At 37.0% G+C, this 21,649-nt stretch overlaps 1 protein-coding gene across 1 annotated transcript in view; it reads left to right on the top strand.

The window, feature by feature from the left end:
* The first annotated feature begins 545 nt into the window (after window positions 1–545).
* LOC306852388 (outer dynein arm-docking complex subunit 2-like) overlaps window positions 546–21,649 on the top strand; it is a 67,724-nt gene continuing 46,620 nt past the window's right edge. Inside the window, exons 1-8 of the mRNA XM_079389148.1 lie at window positions 546–650; window positions 852–1,092; window positions 1,257–1,414; window positions 2,268–2,394; window positions 2,643–2,749; window positions 5,335–5,474; window positions 6,546–6,662; window positions 13,010–13,230. Coding sequence (XP_079245274.1) covers window positions 875–1,092; window positions 1,257–1,414; window positions 2,268–2,394; window positions 2,643–2,749; window positions 5,335–5,474; window positions 6,546–6,662; window positions 13,010–13,230 — 1,088 coding nt within the window. The 5' untranslated portion in view covers window positions 546–650; window positions 852–874. The remainder of the gene's footprint in view (window positions 651–851; window positions 1,093–1,256; window positions 1,415–2,267; window positions 2,395–2,642; window positions 2,750–5,334; window positions 5,475–6,545; window positions 6,663–13,009; window positions 13,231–21,649) is intronic.

Genomic DNA, 21,649 nt, shown 5'->3' with positions numbered 1-21,649 from the left:
AATCCACTATGTTAATATGAAAGAATTTTCCATATTGATTTTTCAGTTTTTTTACCTGCATTTTAAATTATGCATTGAATTTTGTGTTTTTGGGTTACAGGGTTACAATGGAAAACGGATATGTCTTGGAAAATTAGTACCTTTTCCATTTTTATAGATATTTTTCTTATAGTGTACTAACTGATCAATAATCGCAGGTACAAGCTAACAAGGTGTAGGCTATCATAAATGAACAATTATTCAATTATTATTATTGTTATTAAATTGAACAATTGCAAATAGCAGTTACTTAATAGCAAACTTAATTCATGTGATGTGTGTTCTGCTAGGCATCTTTGGTTTCCTCTTTGTGTAATTTATCACTAAACAAAAGTTGCTAAAAGTTGCCAAATAATTTTTTTAAATAACTAAATTTGTTGCTAGGTGCTGTTGGAAGAAAAAGTTGCTAGAGTCTGAAAGGTTGCTAAATTTAGCAACAAAATTGTGCCTTCTCTTCTGTTTTTGACCCTCTCTTCTCTTCGTTGTTTGGCCGTATCTTAGCAACCGAAGCCTGCCAGTTGTTCGTTTCTGTTTACTTAGTAACTCGAAAAGTTATTTGAAGAGGAAAACGGTTAGAAACGTTGTATATACTTGTTTAGTCACGTGTGTTGGTGAGTAATAAACCGTTTTATAAATCGACATTTTCAAGAGGGTCACACATATTGCGCCTTTAAAGTTAAATAATAATAATAATCCATTAGATATGAGGGAAAAACCACATATCGGTCCTCGCGCTTTAATGCATGCATTGATATAGTTTTATCCTTCTCATGTTTTATTAACAGTGTTAACTAACTCTGTTTTAATGTTAGGTTAAGACTATCTGTTGTCCGTCATGGGAGAGACACTCTCTAGGGCAATTCAGTGGAGTTCTGATGCGGATGAACTCGAGAACAGCCCTCTGAATAATGACATACTGACTGAAATCCTGCTCTTCACGGAGGACTTCGACGACAGATGCCCACAGGAGGCCAGGACTCTATTCCGGGAGCCTTTACAATGGAAAACATCTCTAGAAGGGACTGATTTCACATCAGATATATATGACACCAGGTAATAGCAACAACTGGAGATTATGTTAGATGTGCAGTTGACTAAGAATAGCATGACATTAGCTTTAGAGAAATAAGAAAGATTACATCTAATTTAATTTTCTGCTTTGACTATACCATATTTCTGATTTTTCTTACCTACCCTTTGCCGTTTCCCTTTTTCAGAGGAGAAACAGCTGTGTCCCTGGAATGTGATGATAAAGGAAGTCCCCTTCTCCAGCTGAGTCCACCTGACATTACAGTGCGCTCATTTCACCATCTCTCTAACCTTTTGCAAATAAGCAAAGATAAAAAGATGAAGGAGATCCGGGCCTGTTTGGAAGGTGAGCTGCATGCAGAACATACAGTAATAATTAGTAGTACTACTAATTTGTCTGAAATAACGTTCTGTTATTCCTTATTTCTTGTAGCCAGTAGAAATATTAACACATTTGCAGCCTTCATTATTCCAGTGCTTACATTCATTTATGATGGAGGATGTGGAATCCCAAAATCTGAGACCACATTGAGAATCTGGATTTTATTTTTTAAACTTGGAACTAAAAACATAAAATGAGTAATATTTAAGATTCTGCCCTATTTAAAGGACCCAGTCAAATAACATTTGTGCCATTGATCATGTCACCTATACAGTCAGTCAGATGTTCTTCCACCGAAGCACAAGGAAAACATGATCACCAGGCTTTACACAAACTTATGGAGTTTTGTGCAGCTTGATTGCTGCTGTCATTTAAAGCAAGAAGAGGAATAAGTAAATATACTAAGACAATTTGAAATTCATGTTAATTTCAGTTCAGTTTTAATTGATAATATAACTTGTAATAAAAAAGTCAGTACCAATTAGACAAATGTGAAATAGAAGCATTTTCTCTAGTGGTCTTTGGCTTTTAGACCACAGTTTTTAAAGCACATTTTCCATCTTAAGATTAATTCCAGGCATGCTTTCTGCAGCTTTTGGATAACATTTTTAAATGTGTAGTCGATAAGCTTTTGCTAACACTTGGTGGACTCTTGTTTGTCCCAATAGTACCAGTGTTTTTTATACTGACACCTATCGCCCTGGTTCCAAGAGTCTTGGAGTGAAACCTGCAATGTGGCTAAGGGAAAAAACAAAGATGAGTGGAAGTGTTTTTGTATGAGAAACAGGTGTGAATAATATGTGTTAATGGCCAACAGTTAACAGGGAGCCAATACAGAAGATCTTTGGGCCCATCTCTCCCACAATACACGAAGACAAGCTATTCAATATCCTGCATCAGCTAGACGAGAAGCTGTTAAGTATTGCTATCAGACCAATCACCGGGTAAACACTCTTTCTGTATACATATACTGTACACTGCCTTCAATCAAAGCAGTCAGCCATGCTTTAATATCTTTTAATATAAATTTACAATGAAGATACTAAAAAAGATATTATATGTAGATCTTCATCCACACCGCTTGACAAATAATGATTTCGCTTTGGAGTTGTACATGCATTCATAGTTATATTACTGTTACTGATTAATGAGCTGTATTTTTGTTCTGTGTTGTGTGTGTGCTTTTGCCCAGAGAGGGCAGGCTAAGCCCAGCAGCTGTTAATACAGAGGTAGATCTGTTGAAGAGATTCTGTGGAACAGGAGAAAACCGGGTGCTGAAGTCTGTGAGCTACACATCAGGTTTGCATTATCCTCACTTTTCCCCCCTCTCCATCACTTCTGCTCATTTTATCTCTTTCTTTCTGTCATTCACTCACTTCCAGACTTATTTTCACCCTCAATCTGATTAATCTCATTTCTCTCGTACAAATTTCTCCCTCACTCGCTCTTTCTCTCTCTGAGTTGATGCTGGGAGCGAGTGATTATAGTTTTCCGGCATGAATGAGAGTTGTTAAATTGGACAAAAGTTGTACAGTAATTTAGACATTGGGAAAAACGGAGACAACTTCTCACGTGTGACTGTCAGACATGGCTGCAAATGCTTGACTGATGCCTTGTAAACTCAGTATTTTTTGCTTGTTTTCCAGTACTACAGTAAACATTCTTGAAAAGTAAAATTTCATAAAATAATAAGTCTTCATATAAATTTATTAAAATTAAGTGAGCTTATGCTTAAAACGAGAAAAAAATCTTCCAAGCGGGTAAATTAAATTTTTTTTTTCATTTTAAATCAAGCACCATTTTTCTTGTTACATAAATTAAAAAAAATAAAAAATCTCAGAAAGAAGAATTTTATCGTATGTCATTTTTCTTTCCAATTAAAGACAATTTGCACCAGATTTTGTACTTTTGTCTATTTTATTACTTCAAAGTAAATACATTTTTGTGTGTTTCAATTACGAACACATTAGGCAGACCTACGCTAACAAAAACGAGATGAACGCCACTAACGTGGCTGTTAGTGATGGTGTGCAGAGCTGCGACAGGAAGAGTGGTGCCGAGTTAAATATAGCCACTGAACTCAAGAGAGGTTGGTGTCAGATAACTTAAAAGATGGATCTGTAGAGACAACTGAGGTGACAGTTGGCCCCAGCGAAATGCTCACAGTCCCACTTTCAGAGTCGAACCTCATGCAGGTGTGCGGGGCCGACATCCATGCTGATGTAAAACGAACAGCCTGCCAAAAATGAAATCAATAACAACTGATATCAGAGTTCAGCAAACAGTTTTTCTCAAGGTTTTAGAGAATTCAGATAAGGAGTGGTGATGGTGCAGTGGATAAGACACATGCCTTTGGTGTGAGAGACCCGGGTTCGAATCCACTGTGAGACGCCAATGTGTCCCTGAGCAAGACACTTAACCCCCTAGTTGCTCCAGAGGTGTGCGACCTCTGACATATATAGCAATTGTAAGTCGCTTTGGATAAAAGCGTCAGCTAAATGAATAAATGTAAATGTAAGAGTGTTCTAGGTGAAAATTATGTGAGGTGCTCAAAAAAGTAGGCAAAGCATACTTCCAGAGGTGGGAATGAACTATATTCAGCTAAACAGAGTTATTATTTTCTTGACAGTACTAGAAGACTGTATAAGCATAAAATGTCTCTGACAATTTCAGTTTCTGCGGAATTTTGTGGGCGAAAAAAGATCCATTGTCCATTGTCATTTACATAGGGATCTATGAAGTCAATTTCAAACCAAGCAGCTTTCTATTGGTCAGTTTGGTGAATTTGTGTGAAATTTGCATGAGGAAATCTTTTGCCCGTGAGTGAAATTTCGAACTGTGGAGATTCCTGTAGAAAAGACTTGATTTCAACCAAACTACTAAATTCAGTAAATGTGACAACACACTAAGGAATCTCTGCCCATTTTTTTGACAGATTATCCCAGGCAAAATCCAGAAATTTCACTAGGAATCAGTGCAACTGGGAATTTTCTGTGAGGTTGAAAGATAACCCTAACCCAAAGCAGGTTTTTTACAGACTTGCCACGTTGAACAACCTAAAACTGCTTGTTTTTTTTTGTTTTGTCTGCGAATTTTCACTAATGTGACCACATATTTAAGATTGAAACATTTTCCAGGGTCATTTTCCTATAAGGAGCTCACAAAATTTAGTAGTTATGACCATTTTAGTGCTTATTGGCTTATGATTAACACTCTTAAATGTCAAAAAATCTTTTCTCTCTGCCTTACACTCAGTCTTCAAGCCATCACCATTAGTGGCAGTTCTGGATATCCTTTAAATATAACATGTCTGTAGTCTCCGCAACATGGAAACCATTACATATGTCAGATTTCAGTTTACAAAGAGATTCATCAATTCTTCCCTTCTCCCTGAGGAGAACGGGCAGATTTGCTTGTGCCATAACAATCAACTGTTTTTGGAAAGAGGAGTGCGGCCTGCAAATTTTGAATGATGGATGTGGCTTCTTTTGAAAAATGTGTCCCCGAATGCGGAGTAAAAATTGGAAGCTTCTATTGCAAATAAAAAGGGGTGGTGGGGGGGGGGGGCACCATGAGGATGCACAGGGCGATTTGGAGCATGTGGAGTATCGGCGGGGGTGTTTGGCGAGGGTGATTTATCTTGGGGTTATGTCTGCAGCAGCTCAGTCCTGAACAAAAATCAGTCATCTTCACTGGCAAGGCTACTGGGAGAGAGTGTCCATCTGCCCCGGTGGGAGCCAGCACTGTATGAACTTTCCAAAACTGAAGTTTTATTGCAAATATTTACTGTTGAGAGGTGACAACGGTGCACTAATTTAACATTTGACACGATATGCATGTAACAAAATATACAAATCTCTAAAGCATAAATCTTGCCTCCACAGATCACGTGTTCTCCAATGGTTGTCGTTCTCCACCGTGGAGGCAGATGGATGGAGAGATCTGCTCCCTTATAATTGAGACCTGTGACACAGAGCCCACGCTGTTCATCACTTGCAGTACAAGCGGAGTTTTCTTCGATGAGGTGAGAAAACTGTCAAGAAAGTAATAACAGTCATTTGGTATGTTGGTTTTAGATTGCTCTAGGAACACAATTCTCTGTCAAAACAAAACACTGTACTGCTACATTGATGTCAAAAATGATGGAATTCAGCTACATAACGTATCATCTGCCATTAGTAATCAGTTTCAGAAGTGTGGACATTCCCTCAGTTGATTATATATTGTATTTTTATCATGGAACCAATTACAGTGGAGACTGATAATCTAAACTGGGCATATCCCAACAAGCCTGACCTGAGCACCTAGCAGATGGAAATTAATGCATCCCATCGGAATGCTGAATGATGCAATGAGTTTTCTGAATCTGAAACATGTCAGGCTGTCGAGAGCAAATTTTGGTAGACAATTTGATACACAATGTGCTCTTAATGTGTTTGAAAGGTATGGTATACGGACACTTTTCCAAACATGAGGTAAATGAAACTGAAAAGTTTAGACATGACAGTTATATGATTCTGTTCCAGATCTGCTTCTCTTGCTGTGTTCAGTGTTTCTAGTCGCCCCACAAAACTAAATATGCGTACAATTAATCAAAAGCAACATTTCACACACCACAATATTTTTCATTCAGAGTGCCACTTAATCAAGTACATATCTATTTTTATCTTCGTGTTTTTTTCTTCAAACTAATTTCTCTCCCCCTCCACCTCTCTCTAAATGTCCTAGTCTGTGTTCTGTTCAATGCTTTCTGACACTCACCTGTTCATTGTACATTTGAGGTCAGTTTCAATCTACTGCAAATGACAGTGATGCTAATTGTATAGATTAGATATTTAATCAGAACAATTCACCTCTAAACCTCAAAGATTAAAAGTTCAAAGTACAGTTATGTCTGTGCATGTGTGTGACACTGATGGAAGTTTTATGTGAGTGTTGAAACTTTTCTCTTGCTCTTTCACTTGTCTTTTTCAAATATGATGTTATGATTGAGATCTATTGTAACCTGACTAATATCTCAGCCAAAATATACTTATACACCATTGGGAATGTTGTCAATATGTGTTTAAACTTGCATTATGATTTAATTTTCCAGAGAATCAATGGAGAAGGAGGTGTAAACTACTATATGAGAAAAAGTGAACTCTACAAAGACATTATTACACTGCTGAAAAACATGTCTCCCCATTTTTCTGCGGCTGCTAATGAACAGGTATTGCTTAACACCACAGGAATACAGCAGTTTTATCTCATTCAGCATATATTAGTCATGCCTTATTTCCTCAATTGTTGGTTTAATACCAGTGATTGGCATTGTTGGGTTTCCATTTCTCTGATCGTTTTAGTTATCCTCTTCTACTGCATTTGGCCTTAAAATGCTCCAGATGGCCATTTCTGAACACATGACAGTGGTTTCATTATAGTGTCTGCTGCACACCACAGCGTTTTGGAAATCCTAACCATGCTCTTGGGCAATCCTAACATGTGAATGACATAATTCATGGTTATGCACTAATCATCCAAAATTTGACAACACAATTGTGACAAACTTATATAATCCATCTCCTAACATTAAAAAAGCTCATTAATTGCACATCTCAGATGCTAGATGGGTTTCTTCATCTACCTAAAAGCGAGTATTGGAAAAGCTTGGAGCTCAATAGCGGTGGTCTGGATAGCCTGAAATTTCTGGCATCAGAGACGGATGACATCATCATGCAAGTATGCCATACTCTTGACAGACATGTGCAGCCAAGTAGACGTTTGCTATTAGTGAAATGGAGTGGATGTTATTCATAGTACAATAACATATATTTGTATTTGATATTTGTGAATTAGCAATTATGATATGGATGGGTGCAAGTTACCAGAAGACTGCAAGTGCCCAATGGGGTGGTGGTGGCGCAGTGGATAAGACACATGCCTTTGGTGTGAGAGACCCGGGTTCGAATCCACTGTGAGACACCAATGTGTCCCTGAGCAAGACACTTAACCCCCTAGTTGCTCCAGAGGTGTGCGACCTCTGACATGTATAGCAATTGTAAGTCGCTTTGGATAAAAGCGTCAGCTAAATGAATAAATGTAAATGTAAATAGCTTTGTTTTGATTTAGTTAAGGTACAGTATACGACCTTTCAAAGGTTTGATGTCAGTAAGATTTGTTTTTATAATGTTTTATAAGAAATTAATATTTTTATCTGGTAAGAATACCTTAAATTTATCAAATGTATAATATTACAAAAGAAATCAGTTTCAAATAAATTATTCCTTCTTAACTTAGTATTCATGAAAGAATCATTTCAGCACATTTTCAACATTGATAATAATAGGAAATTTTCATGTCATTTTTATTTATATAGCGCTTTTTACAAAACAATTTCTTTCAAAGCATCTTTACAGAAAATCATAATGTTCATGTTTATAATATAATAACTTAATATTGTCATACCTTAAAGTCACATTTAATAGATTAGAGCTGGGTAATAATTTAATTTAAATTTGCAAAAACAGTCATGTTTGCTATATAGTATATAAATCGATTTACTTGAGTCGACTGTATGTGTGCAGGTAAAGTTGAATATACTCATTTTTCCCAAAATATATTATATTTCATGATATTACTGTTTTTATTGTATTTCCGATCAAATAAATGCAGCAAAAGAGATTAACATTAATTCAAAACGTTAGAAAATCTTACCAACCCCAAATTTTTGAATGTTGTGTACATGTATAGCTTTTCATGTTTTCAATATTTACTTCTAATATCCGCAATTTTGCCATAAGCATATGGGAAGTGCTCTGACACATTGTATGGAGTTATAGCACCTCAGTTAACCCCTCTTTAAGTCTGATACTGCTCTCCTCTCTCATCCTATCTTATTTGTACTAATTTGTCTAATAAAGGCAAAAATTCGAAATAATAACACTAATAACAACTGAAAAAAATGCGTATTAAACATGTAGGCTACTGATTCAGCTATTCATTTTGAATTCCAAATATTTGTAAACAGACTCGAGGAAAGAGGCCAACACTTCAAACATAGACACACAAACAGAAGAGCTGTCCTTCAACTGGCAGCAGTGTGCTCCTCAGCCTGTGGTGTGAGGTATGCAGCCTAAGATTAATCACAGCTGAGGAGAAGAGAGCAAAGGGAAAGAAGGGACAACCTAATGTCTACACTTCTCTCAGAGTGTCTGCTTGTCACAATAACCAAGAGAGAGACAGATTAAGAGACTGAGCTGGAGAGCGAGGGAGTTCTCTCTTCTGTCACTGTGCTATTTTTCACATCACCACAGTGTGAAAGAATGTGAGAACAGGCCAGTTAGTCAGATCCCTCTGAATTAAGTAAAAGACAAATTAACAAATTGGGTCTCCGATAATGGCCTCAAGATGTGGTGAAAAGTGTGTTTATTGTGTGAGGTATGATATCCTATTTTTCATCACTGACATAATGTGTTTGTTGGAAAAATGTTTTGTTTTACAGCACCAAATATTTAGCCCTTTCTACATGAGATTTTACAGACAAGAATTATATCAAAAATAATTTTTAAATATACAACATCTTTCTTTTCTTTTCGTGTGTGTGTATGTGGTTTTTTTGGGGGGTGGGGGGGGGTGACTCAATGTTGTCCAGATCTGTCTTCAGCTTCATCGGTAGCACAGTTCAGTAAATGCCTTTTTGTTGATGCAGACAAAGGATTTCCTCCAACTTGTACTTTTTTTTTCTTAAAATAAAGTCCTCAGATCCACGCTAATGTTTTATGCCGACCGTTGGCGGTTTTATAACCGACATAATTCTGTCCTTGAGCAATATAAACGGAAACTCCATCATCGAGACAGATTTCTCTTTATGTTCGTTGCTAAATGATGGTGATGTTATCTCTCGCCGATATAGTTTGCAGATGGAAAGTGAAGGCAGACAGAAAGATTACTGCTCTACCATATAGTAATGGTTATTGTCTAGCACTACTCTGCCGGTGTAAAAAAACTCTGTCTGGTGCTCCCGTCAGTTACCTTGAGGACAAAAAGTATAAAATGTTCCTTTCATCTATTCATTCTGCATTCAGAGCCAGTTTTCAGACACAAACTAAGCCTGCTGCAGAGTTTTACCTTTACTCTCAGCAGAGATGTCCAAATTAAACTCTGTCAGGTCCAGGACAGGCTTCATCTTCCTTACTTGAGGAACGGTTCCCATGAGTCTGTGCTCAGTAGCTCTGCTCACCTTCCATAACACTTGCCTCTGATGAATGTTCAGTCTAAGTATGCTATCATTCTAAAGCTCTATGAGAAAAAGCTGAAGTAGAGCTATATGCTCTACTTGTTTATTTGACACTATGTCTCTGGATCTACATCCTTTGTAGGTCCTAGAACAACATCCTCAGTAACCAATCAAAGCCTTAACGCTTTAAAATCAGAAGGCAATGATTGAATAATAGGAATGTTGTTTCAGGAACAACAAAGGATGTTGATAAAGGAACATGTCCTACTTGTGTAAATCACGTCAGGCTGTTTATTTGGTACATAACAGTCACAGTCATATTTGCTATTGCTGAAAGGTGTCTGAATATTGTTGCCAATATATATTTTTTGATATTACCGTTCTTATCGAGACAGGAAATGCTACTTCAAAGTTCATATTGACTATGGTTAACCTACTGAACAGATGGTGCACTTCTGGTGTGATATTCTGGAATGATTTTTCCTTGCCATGTTGCCTTTGGCTTGCTCACTGGGGGTATTAAGGCACTATTTTCTGCAAAGCTGCTTTGAAACAATATGTATTGCTGAAAAGAATGAGGTGAATATTCTCAGTGCGGTTTTAGTGTTTGGTTTTTTTTAACAAGGCTGGATATGTGCTAGCAGGTTGAGTTCGATTATTGGTGGCAGTGAGGAGAAAGAGTTTATTATTCTTTGAAGCTATGATGCCAGGCAGGCGGTTCAGCGTGTGAGCGTTTGTGTGTGTAAAAATGCCCACCAGACTTTCATGTTTTATTATGCCAGCGGGCGGGAGCGCAACCATGAGCGCTAGCAGCTGACGGGTGATGGACAGAGGCCGTAAAGAGAGCCATAAAAGTAGTCTGCTTAGACACAAATCAAACCCCTCTTTGTTCTCCATATTTTGCATTGGTTCCTTGTTTTCTAGATTTCATAAGTTTGCTTTTCTATGTCTTTCTTTCCATGTCTTTCTAAGGTCTTCCAAACACATTTGTTCTCCTTTTTGCTCAAGACTCTCATCACCTTCTACAAATACACATTTATCCACCTGAAAGGAACCCGTTACGTTAGGGCGCATGTTGATTTGAGTGAAGATAATGCTTTTAGTCGCATAATGGGATTCTTGTAACCTGAAAAGTTCAGCAGAGAATAGGCTCTGCATTGCAGCCTGAATTTGCTGTAATAAGTCTCAGACACGCTCTGGTCCTTCAGCCATCAGTCAAGCACCGGACTGTGATTATTCGGTCCAGAAACCCTCAGCACACACCAGCTCTCAGCCAAAGACAACAGGCTGTATCTCCTAACATATCAGCTGCGTGAGGAACCGATGCTTTTTTATACTTTTATCAGATCAGACACTTTTAATCTAACATGCACAGCCAGGGCTGAGCAGAAGGTGACATTCATCAGGGAAAAGATATCATACTCTACTGCTTTGTCAGACTTTGACAGGAAGACTGTCGCTCTGTTCCAAAACCTAGTAAGCTTCCTCTGAAGAAGGTAGGATTTCAATGCATCATAGACACACTCTCAATGCGAAGGTTGTTTCAAAAGGTGACTTATTTATGCTGCCTTGAAAGAAACCTAGAAACTACAAATTCTAATGCAGAATTCTGTGTGTCCTTTGAAAAGCAGTAACAGAATGTAATGCAATGAAAAACAAACAAAGTGAAAGAAATACCTAGAAATACCTTTAATTTATTAGATTGTGAAGAATATTGATAAGGATACACTACCGTTCAAAAGTTTGGAGTCAATAAGGTTTCAGTTGTCAGTGCTTCCACAAAATATTAACAGCACAACTTTTTCAACATTAATAATAAGAAATGTTTCTTGAGCACTTCAGCAAATTAGAATGATTTCTGAAGGATTATGTGACACTGAAGACTACAATAATAACTGCTGAATTTAGCATTTCCATCTCTGGATAAATTACATTTTAAAATGTATTAAAATAGAAAAGTTAATATTATAATATTTCACAAAATGACTGTAATTGATCACATAAATGCAGCCTAAGAGACTTTTAAAAACATTTCAAATCTTACAGACCCCAAACTTTAGAACTGTAGTGAATATAAATATAAAATATTATACATTTTATATATATTGAGTAAAATATACTAATTTTTAATAACAATTTGACCTAAACATTGTGTATGTTTATGCATATTAGAGTATTGCATCATCAATTGTGAGTACCATCTATAATAGTCAGCTCACTGGGTTTTGAAATAGACTTCCCTTGTCTTGCAAATCTCTGTCTTTCTTTCTTTATAGTTAGATGTTGTAGTAGTTTGAGGTTTATTGAGCACTTTTTGAGGTTTTCTCTTGATATTCAGCCTTCTGTTTGGGATGCCATACACTGGAGAGTTCACTCTCCCTACTTGGTCTTGGACAGGGTTTATGCAGGTTTATTACTTCAATTATCATATTAAAGGTGGGTGGAGTGGTATAACGAAATGGATATAACGTTGGCTGTTCTTAACTTTGGCCTTCTTTAGGCCAGACAAGCTCATGAAAGGCACAAAGTGTGCTTAGCCCAGCTGGATCTACACAGAGTCCCTTGTGCCATATTAAAAGCGTTTTCCCTTGTGTACTCTTTCTGAACTCTTCCTCTCTCATACTATTCTCTCTTCTTCTTGCACTTTATGTTTTCTTGCTACATCTCTCTAAATGATGGAACCAATGAAGGGCTGATGGCAGGTGCCTGCGACTAAAATCTTTCCTGCCTCTTAACCATATGTCTCCTGTTGAGCTTCTTACAAAGTTAATAAAGAAGTAGGAGAAAGAGAAAGTCTCTTATAATTTCAAAAAATCATTGTTGCATTACTTTGCCACAAAGATTCCAATGACTGTGTGCCAAATTTCCATCTGCAGTTCAAGAATGTACAGAAACAATAAACCTCTCATATTGTATAGGCAATTAACAGAAGAAATTTTGGAAATATGTTTCTATTTTTATTTTTTTTATTATTTTTTCATTTATTCTCATAACTCAAAGGCAGGATTGTTTTTCTGGCAGCAGACTGTGGAGAAATGTATGTATTATATAAATGTTCAGGGATACAAATTCATAAGTGGGATTAAGTTTTTATACGTCTCTTTTTTAGAATGAAAAGTCTGCACTAGCTCGAAGATGAGTGTGTGATGTGCCTCCCCAATAAAGAGACAATATGTCAGATGTAAAATGGAAAATAAGAGTGCATTCATGAAGAACTTTGTTAAATGAAGAATACTTGAAAGGAAGAACTCTTAACTACCCAAGTCTGTGTATTTGGTACAAATTGAGACATGTCCTTTTCCTAACTATCTTGTTTATGTTTTATTCACTCTTTTCTACAGGACTTTGCCATTCAAGATGTGCCATCCACTAAAAAGATCTTACATGTGGAAACGGTTGATGCTGAGGAAACAGGCCAAACCCTGAAGTCTTACGATCATGAGGAAAAGAATGTGCCTGAGAAGGCGAGACAACAGTTTGTGCCGAACAAGCCGGGCGGTACGAAGAAGAAATTAGAACCATCTTTAAAATGGAAGAGCCTCGGCCTCACGTCATCTTATGAGTAAGTGATAATTCCAAATCCCAGTGGACTCCCAAAAAACCATCAGAGCTTGAACATCAGAGGCCACAACACTGATGATTGCTGGAGTGCTGCATGCATTCTACATACTTTGTAGATACACAGTTCAACAGTCAGGCAGACTTGGTTATATGTATTATGCATTAGTGGCTGTTCTCTTGTGAGTGTCAGTTGGTGAAGTCATGGCATAGCTATCCATAGTGACTGTCAGCTGATAAAGCCAGAGTTTATCACTCAGTTATGTGTTCTCCTCGTTGGATTGATCTAGCAGACAAATCAGCCCTTTAGCTATGTTGTTACTGGTAAACCTCCTCTGACCAGTCATCTAGGATTTCCAAAACAATAATCCTTTGTTTTGGAGAAATAAGAATTTCCCAGATGTGAAATTTTATGGTGTTCTGCCAGAACCAAACTTGCATTCAAATTATGTAAGCTTTCTCTGTAATGTGTCACAGAACTAGACACACTCTAGAGAGCTTTAGAAGGCTGAAACAAACATATTACCTGAGGGGAGAAAAAAAAACAATTAAACAATTCTCAAAAAATGAAAGGGAAATGCAACAAAGGCACCAGTTAAACTGAAAATTGAAGTGGCTTTTTAAAACATTGTACATGGAACATCCACATATATTCATAGATGATACTTATGTGGTACAAATAAAATATCAGACTAGACATGCAAATCATACAAGGCATGTAACATCATCACAGGTGAATTTAAAATTGGAAAAGTTTTACCTGACCTTTTTTGTACCACAAAAACAATTTAAATCATTGAGGGCAAAAAAGGCAGCTTTGGACTTCCGGTTTGCCGATGTAAGAGAGAGCAGCAGAGACGAAGACCTCCCACCCACACTCCTTTAAAATATATTAAAGCGTCTTTTTTTTTTTTTTTAAACCTAATTGCTTCACAATTTAAAATATAATAACTATATTCAGCTCAAAAAAGAGAAATGAGCAACTCGAAGCAGAAGCAAGGTACTGTGCCAGCAACACGATCAGGTGCTACCCTAGCGGGGAAGTTAGCAGCTATGGCGGCGAACGATACTGCTAGCAACAAGGATAAACCTGAAAAAGACAACACGGATAACTTGTTGATGAGTCAACTAGTCTCCGAACTGGCAAAACAGCGGGCCAGCTTAAAAGAGGACATGGCAGGCTTGATTCAGTCAAGCCGCTGCAGGCCTCTCTCGATACGTTACGCGAGACAGTAAGCTCGTTCCAACACCGACTCACGTCTACTGAAGTATTAGTCGGCGAAAACTTCGAAAGGCTCGTCGCCGCGGAAGCGTCGATTAAATCCTTGAAGGCACAAAATTAATCTCTTCTTGACCAAATTGATGACCTTGAAAACAGATCCAGAAGGTCTAACCTACGTATTATTAACATTCCGGAAGGCAGTGAGGATGGAAAAGACCCCGTCGCATTCGTATCTGGACTGCTTAAAGATTACTATGGACGGTGTGTTTGACAGGCCTCCTGAACTAAACCTGGAGCAGGGCAATCTCCAAGACCATTCATTGTCTGCTTCCACCGTTTTCAGGAAAAGGAAAAAGCACTTCACTGGGCCAGGCGACATGATGTTAAATTCAACGGAGTGTCACTGAGGTTATACCCGGACACGAGCGCAGCTTTAGCGAAGAAACGCGCCGGATTCAAAGAAGTCAAACACTCCCTCTACCAGAAAGGAATAAAGTTTCAGCTTCTGTATCCTGCCCGTCTCCGTGTGAAATTAGGTGAGGAAACTCACACTTTTGATTCACCTGCAGCTGCCGAGGCTTTTTACAAACAACGCATTCTTGCACAGAACTGACTGACTTTGGCCGTAAATGCTCTGTCTGCATAGTTATGTGGCACTGTTAGTATACTCAAGGCAATGAGGACTTTTTTTTTTTCCTTTCTCTCTCTACTTATCTAATACTTTAAGAAAAGACAGAATGTTTGTTTTTGTTTATTGCCTTTACGTTTATGCGGTACAATGCGTAATAATGACGCTGAGTATATATAGTGGTTTGGGATCCCTCAAGAAGGTCGAGTGGAAAAGACTGGATAATCAGGACTCGTGCAAGTTAAACAGGTTTCTGCGGCTTGTTTCAGTTGGGGAAACAAGCATAAGGAATATGTTGGGAAGTTTTATTCTGTGTTACGTTTATCCAAAAATGTTGTTTTATGTTATGTTTTCAGATTAATTTAACAGTGAGGAAACATGTATATTGTTGATTGCATCTTTGATCTGTGATTGTCTGTTTAAATTAATATTTGGCCATGTCTAATATGGCCGATTTAACTAAATTTCCTGGGGGTTCGAAAGTTAGATTTGTTAGCTGGAATGTGCCTAAATGGCCCAACCAAAAGAGGCAGAAGTTTTACATATTTAAAAAAAATTAAATCTGAAATAATATATTTACAGGAAACCCATCTACGCATTAGTGATCATTTTAGGCTTAGGAAATCATGGGTGGGTCAAATTTTTCACTCTAGTTTTAACTCTAAAGCAAGGGGCGCTGCCATTTTGATACACAAAAACATTCAATTTACAGCGTCTGCTGTCATTGCAGATCCTCAGGGAAGATATGTTATTGTCTCTGGGAGTTTATATCATGTCCCTGTTTTACTAGTTAACGTATATGCCCCCAACTGGGATGATGTGAGTTTTATTAATAAGCTTGTTTCTTTGTTGCCAGACCTTAACTCCCATTGATTTTTGGTGGTGACATAAATTGTGTTATGGATCCATCCCTTGACCGCTCTAATCCAAAATCTTTATCCTGTTCTAAAATGGCCCAAGCCATTTTCAAGTTGATCCTTGGCGATTTCAGTTCCCACACAGCAAAGTATATTCCTATTTCTCACAAGTTCACCACTCCTATTCAAGAATCAATTATTTTTTTTATAGATAAATCTCTCCTTCCTTCTGTTGAACAAATCGATTATTTACCTATTGTGGAATCAGACCATGCACCCGTGCATTTAGATCTTATTTGCAATTTGAGGTATAATGAAAAACCTTTGTGGAGACTAAATACATCCTTACTATCAGATCCTGCATTTTGTACATTCATAAATACAGCTATAGATCATTTCCTATTACACAATAGGTTAGAATCTACATCAGCATCTACATTGTGGGAGACACTTAAAGTAGTAATCAGGGGAGAAATAATTTCATATACTTCCACTCTCAATAAAAAATTTAAATAAAGACTAGATGATTTAATTGATTCTATTAAAAGATTAGATTACCTGTATTCCACATGTCCCTCACCTGAACTCTATAAGGAAAGGTTGAACCTTCAAATTCAGTATAATCTGCTATCAACAAATAAAACCGAATGGTGTTTATTACGTTCTAAAGGATATATATATGAACATGGTGAAAAAGCAGGACGACTTTTAGCCCACCAATTAAAATCTAAAGCTGCCTCTCAAATTATACCTCAAATTAGCAACATTGACAATGATTTAATAGCTAATCCCATTGAAATTAATAACACTTTTACAAACTACTTTTTAAATTTGTATACTTCTGAAAGCCCTGAATCTAACTCTGTAATGTTGGAATTTTTAGACAATGTAGATTTTCCCACCCTTAATTCTGAGCAGAAAACCTATTTAGATAAGAATATACAAGAAGAAGAAATTTTAAATGCAATCTCATTAATGCAGAATAAAAAAACTCCTGGGCCTGATGGCTACCCTATAGATTTTTATAAAACATTTGCAGATAAATTAGCCCCTATTCTTCTTGATATGTTTATGGATTCTTTGGAAAAGGGTAGCCTGCCACAAACCTTAAATGAAGCAAACATTATTCTTTTGTTAAAACCTGGTAAAGATCCTTTTCCTCTATCAAGGGGTACAAGACAAGGATGCCCTCTTAGCCCTTTACTTTTTACTTTAGCTATCGAGCCCCTATCCATAGCATTAAGATGCTCACAGCATTTTACGGGCATTAACAGCCCAGTCAACAATTTGATCTCACAATGATGTCACTATGAGCTCACAATATTCTCATGGTGTGGTCACAATGTGTGTGTCACAGTGAACTAAAAGTGTAACCACACAGCGCTCTCACTGTGTGCTCATACTTTGTTCACAACATGAGGTCACTGCACACTCACAGTGCGCTCATACGGTGGTCAAAATATGAGGCCACATCACACTCACTGTGCGCTCATACTGTGGTCACTGTGCACTCATACTGTGATCATTGTGCGCTCATAATGTGGTCACTGTGCGCTCATACTGTGATCACTGTGCGCTCATACTGTGATCACTATGCGCTCATAATGTGGTCACTGTGCGCTCATACTGTGATCACTGTGCGCTCATACTGTGGTCACTGTGCACTCATACTGTGATCACTGTGCGCTCATACTGTGGTCACTGTGCACTCATACTGTGATCACTGTGCACTCATACTGTGATCACTGTGCGCTCATACTGTGATCACTGTGCGCTCATACTGTGGTCACTGTGCACTCATACTGTGATCATTGTGCGCTCATAATGTGGTCACTGTGCGCTCATACTGTGATCATTGTGCGCTCATACTGTGGTCACTGTGCACTCATACTGTGATCATTGTGCGCTCATAATGTGGTCACTGTGCGCTCATACTGTGATCACTGTGCGCTCATACTGTGATCACTGTGCGCTCATACTGTGATCACTGTGCGCTCATACTGTGGTCACTGTGCGCTCATACTGTGGTCACTGTGCGCTCATACTTTGATCACTGTGCGCTCATACTGTGGTCACTGTGCGCTCATACTGTGATCACTGTGCGCTCATAATGTTGTCACTGTGCGCTCATACTGTGGTCACTGTGCGCTCATACTGTGATCACTGTGCGCTCATAATGTGGTCACTGTGCGCTCATAATGTGGTCACTGTGCGCTCATAATGTGGTCACTGTGCGCTCATAATGTGGTCACTGTGCGCTCATACTGTGGTCATTGTGAGGTTACTGCACTCATACTGTGAGGTCACCATATGAGACCACTGTGCAATAATTGTGTTCACCGTTATCTAAAATGGATCAGTCATCTCAAACATTTACAAGCACATTCTTTATTTCCATCAACAAAGGCAATCAAACAAAAAGTCAGTTTTTTTCTTTATTTTGTTTTCTTTTCAGCCTGGTGTTGGCATTGGACACAAAAATTTCAACTTGGCGAATACATTCAGCTTCTGGTGTAGTTATTGTGATGACTTTTTGCTTCTTCACCTCGATTTCATTGTGTGTTTGAAAAGACCTGACACATCCTAAAAACACAAAGAGCAAGGTGTTAACATTACATTTTCTGTAGCAACGTTCAGATGCACATACCACAACTTATAGACTTACTTTTCAAACATGTCAGGAGCACAGGTGGCAACACCTTCTTCCCATCTTTCCCCGTTCGGTTATACAGACAGAGAACATCATCTGTCGCCATGCTTTTTAAACTCTGTCTCACCATCTCACCTATATTGGAGCTGCCGTGAGTATGGATGAGATAGTGTACCTGACAAAAACATACATAATATTGTTATGATTAAAATATACCAGGCTTCAACATTTCATTTACATGGTATCTGCTGCAAAAAATTATCAATTAAACTGTCGCTTTGTTGTAAAAATAAACGTAAGATTTATATAGTAGTACTAACATAAAGCTCTCGATAATTTTTGTCTTCTTCAAGCCTCTGACAGAAGGCTTCAAACGTTTCAAAGCTGGAGCACTGTTGTTGTTTAAAAAGTTCCTCATGGGCATCTTCATCTGCCCGCTTCATGAGAACAGACTTAACTTTTGCCAAGTCGTTCATGATGACAGCTTGTCTCTGTTCCAACATTTGAATTTGTTGGAGAATCTTAGTATTCAGATCTGAAATTTTTTAATAATTAGATTCTTATTTAGCCAAGGATGTTTTATTTCTGTAGAATTAAATAATGTCTAATTGATATATAACATACCAAACAATTTCTCATTTTTCAATTTATCAATTTCTTATAAAAATTACATACATAAGGTCAGTTAAATTGCATTTATATAAATCAATTATATTGTTTATATAATTGTTTTCTCTAAATCAATTAAACTGATTTTTTCCTTAATCGTTTTATCCACAATGCACATGTAGGTGGTTCAGAGTTATAATTTAATTGTGGGGACATTTGGTACAATGTCAAAAAAAACAAACAAAAAAAAAACAATAACATCCCTTATGGAAATCATCCAGACAGTCACCTGAACAATGTGAATTTGAATGATCAAATTAGCTTCACCAGATTCAATTTAAGTAAAAATAAAAAAAGTTTTTTCATACTCACCAGATGTTTTGACACACAGAACTTTCTGAATAAGTGGACTCTTGACTATTTTCAAGAAAATACATAAGACAAGTACAATAATACAAAAATACATAAGAAAATTATAAAGCTGATTATGCTAAGTTCCTTAGAGAAGTTAAAACACAAGCTTACCATGGTATATGGGAGTTTTGGCCAGCTGAACATTCTTTGTCTTCAGACCAACTCGCTTCATTGCGTTTCTTGACTTCTTTAAATGCACATCATCTGTTTAGCACATGAAAATAAGTATGATCACCTAATCTTTTGCCATAACAAACCTTCAATGTATACACACCTGGTATCCTGGTTTGCACTGGAATTTCTTTAGAAGTCATGTGATGTTGTTGAAGATCGTGAAATTCTGAGAGGAAGACATAGAAGTAAGTGGCTTAATGTACATCAATACATGAATGCATGGGTTTTCAAACTGGGGTCGGGGGACCCACAACAGGCCTCCAGAGGGTTGTAAGGGTCTTCAAAAAATTTATACAAAACAGACAAAGCAGAAATATTAATGTATTCAAACATTGTTAGTCACATTTTTCAGTTCTTGATAGATACATTTTTCCTGAAGTGTTTATATTTGTTTTGTATCTTTAGTATGGGATTTGTAAGGCAGTCTTCTTTGTAAAGCTTCTATAAAACTAATACATTTGAACTAAAAATGTTTATCTTCAGGTTTACATGCCCAACATTACTCTTAAGTATGAATTTAAAAGTTTGTTTTTTATTACAGGAAAGGGGTCCTTAGCTAAAGGTTCATCATATATGGTGGGTTTTGGCAATATAAAGTGTAAAAACCTCTGCATAGTAACACATTATCCACACCATAATACATGGATTTATCTTTTGTACATGTGTGTACAGTATATGTCTAAATCACCTGAGAAAGCAGAGCTTTTGGGATCATCCTCATCTTCTTTCCCCACTTCTCTGAAGAGTATCTTTAAAGACAGATCATGCAGAAGAAAAAAACATTTTATTAAATAAAAGTTTAGTTAAAAAGTTAAAACACTCTCACACTGAACTTTCTGAATGAGTGGAATATTGACTAATGTTCAAAAGAAGAAATAAAATAATCAAAACTTGATTGAAAAAATATATAAAAGTGCTTTAGAGAGTTCAAAGTTCTTCATAAAAGTTAAAACAGGCTAACCATGGTAAATAGGAGGTTTGGGCAGTGGAACATTTCTTGACTTCAGACCAGATTGCTTCACTTCATTTCCTGACTGCTTCAAGTTCATATCTGTTTAGTACATAAAAATAAAGAATGATCACAGAGTTATGCCTAAATTGTTTTCTGCATACCAATAATTTCAGTATATACAGACCTTCACAGGAAGATGTCTCTGAATTGATGTCACTTTCATCACAGAGCTTATTTTTCCTTTTTCTCTTCTCAGGTAATTCCACAACTGCAGGGTCTCTCATTGAATAAGTAATTGAGTCCTCTGCTGCTGAGACCCCAGTTGTGTAATCTGAGATGTATTGATTTGCTTGATCATAGTCTCCTGTTAGTGGGAAATTTATGTATACTATGTGTATAATGGAAATTCAGTCAACTATTTATTCATCATAGAATGAATAAATAAATATATTATGATTAGCAAATTTATAAGACCACCTATCATAATAAAGAGAACATAAATATTTTAGAAATCTGTAAAATACTTATTTAAAACTAAAATATTGTCTTATATTAGACATATAACAAACTGAAACAACTTGAATTTGTGTTCTTATACCCACATTTCAGCCACAGATTAAACTATTCTCAGAAGTCACAAATTAATCAAGTGTAACATTTAACTATTAAAACCTATTTTTCTATTATGGACTGTAAGTACATAACTGTAATTGGGCATAATAAATATAAGTATAAATATAAATATATTGAAATATATGTTAGTAATGTTGTAACGATCTGACATAACAGGCCTAACAATTCACAAATACTGATATGCAAACTAGCTGCAGCTAGCCATCTGCTGTGATTACTGAAGCCAGGTAAAATGGCTGGTGCACATGTAGCATGTGTGAGCAGTACTTTGCTAAAAAAAAGAC

The sequence above is a fragment of the Barbus barbus genome (genome assembly GCF_936440315.1).
Source record: "Barbus barbus genome assembly, chromosome: 32".
NCBI lineage: Eukaryota > Metazoa > Chordata > Actinopteri > Cypriniformes > Cyprinidae > Barbus > Barbus barbus.
This window is presented reverse-complemented; position numbering and strand designations above follow the sequence as displayed.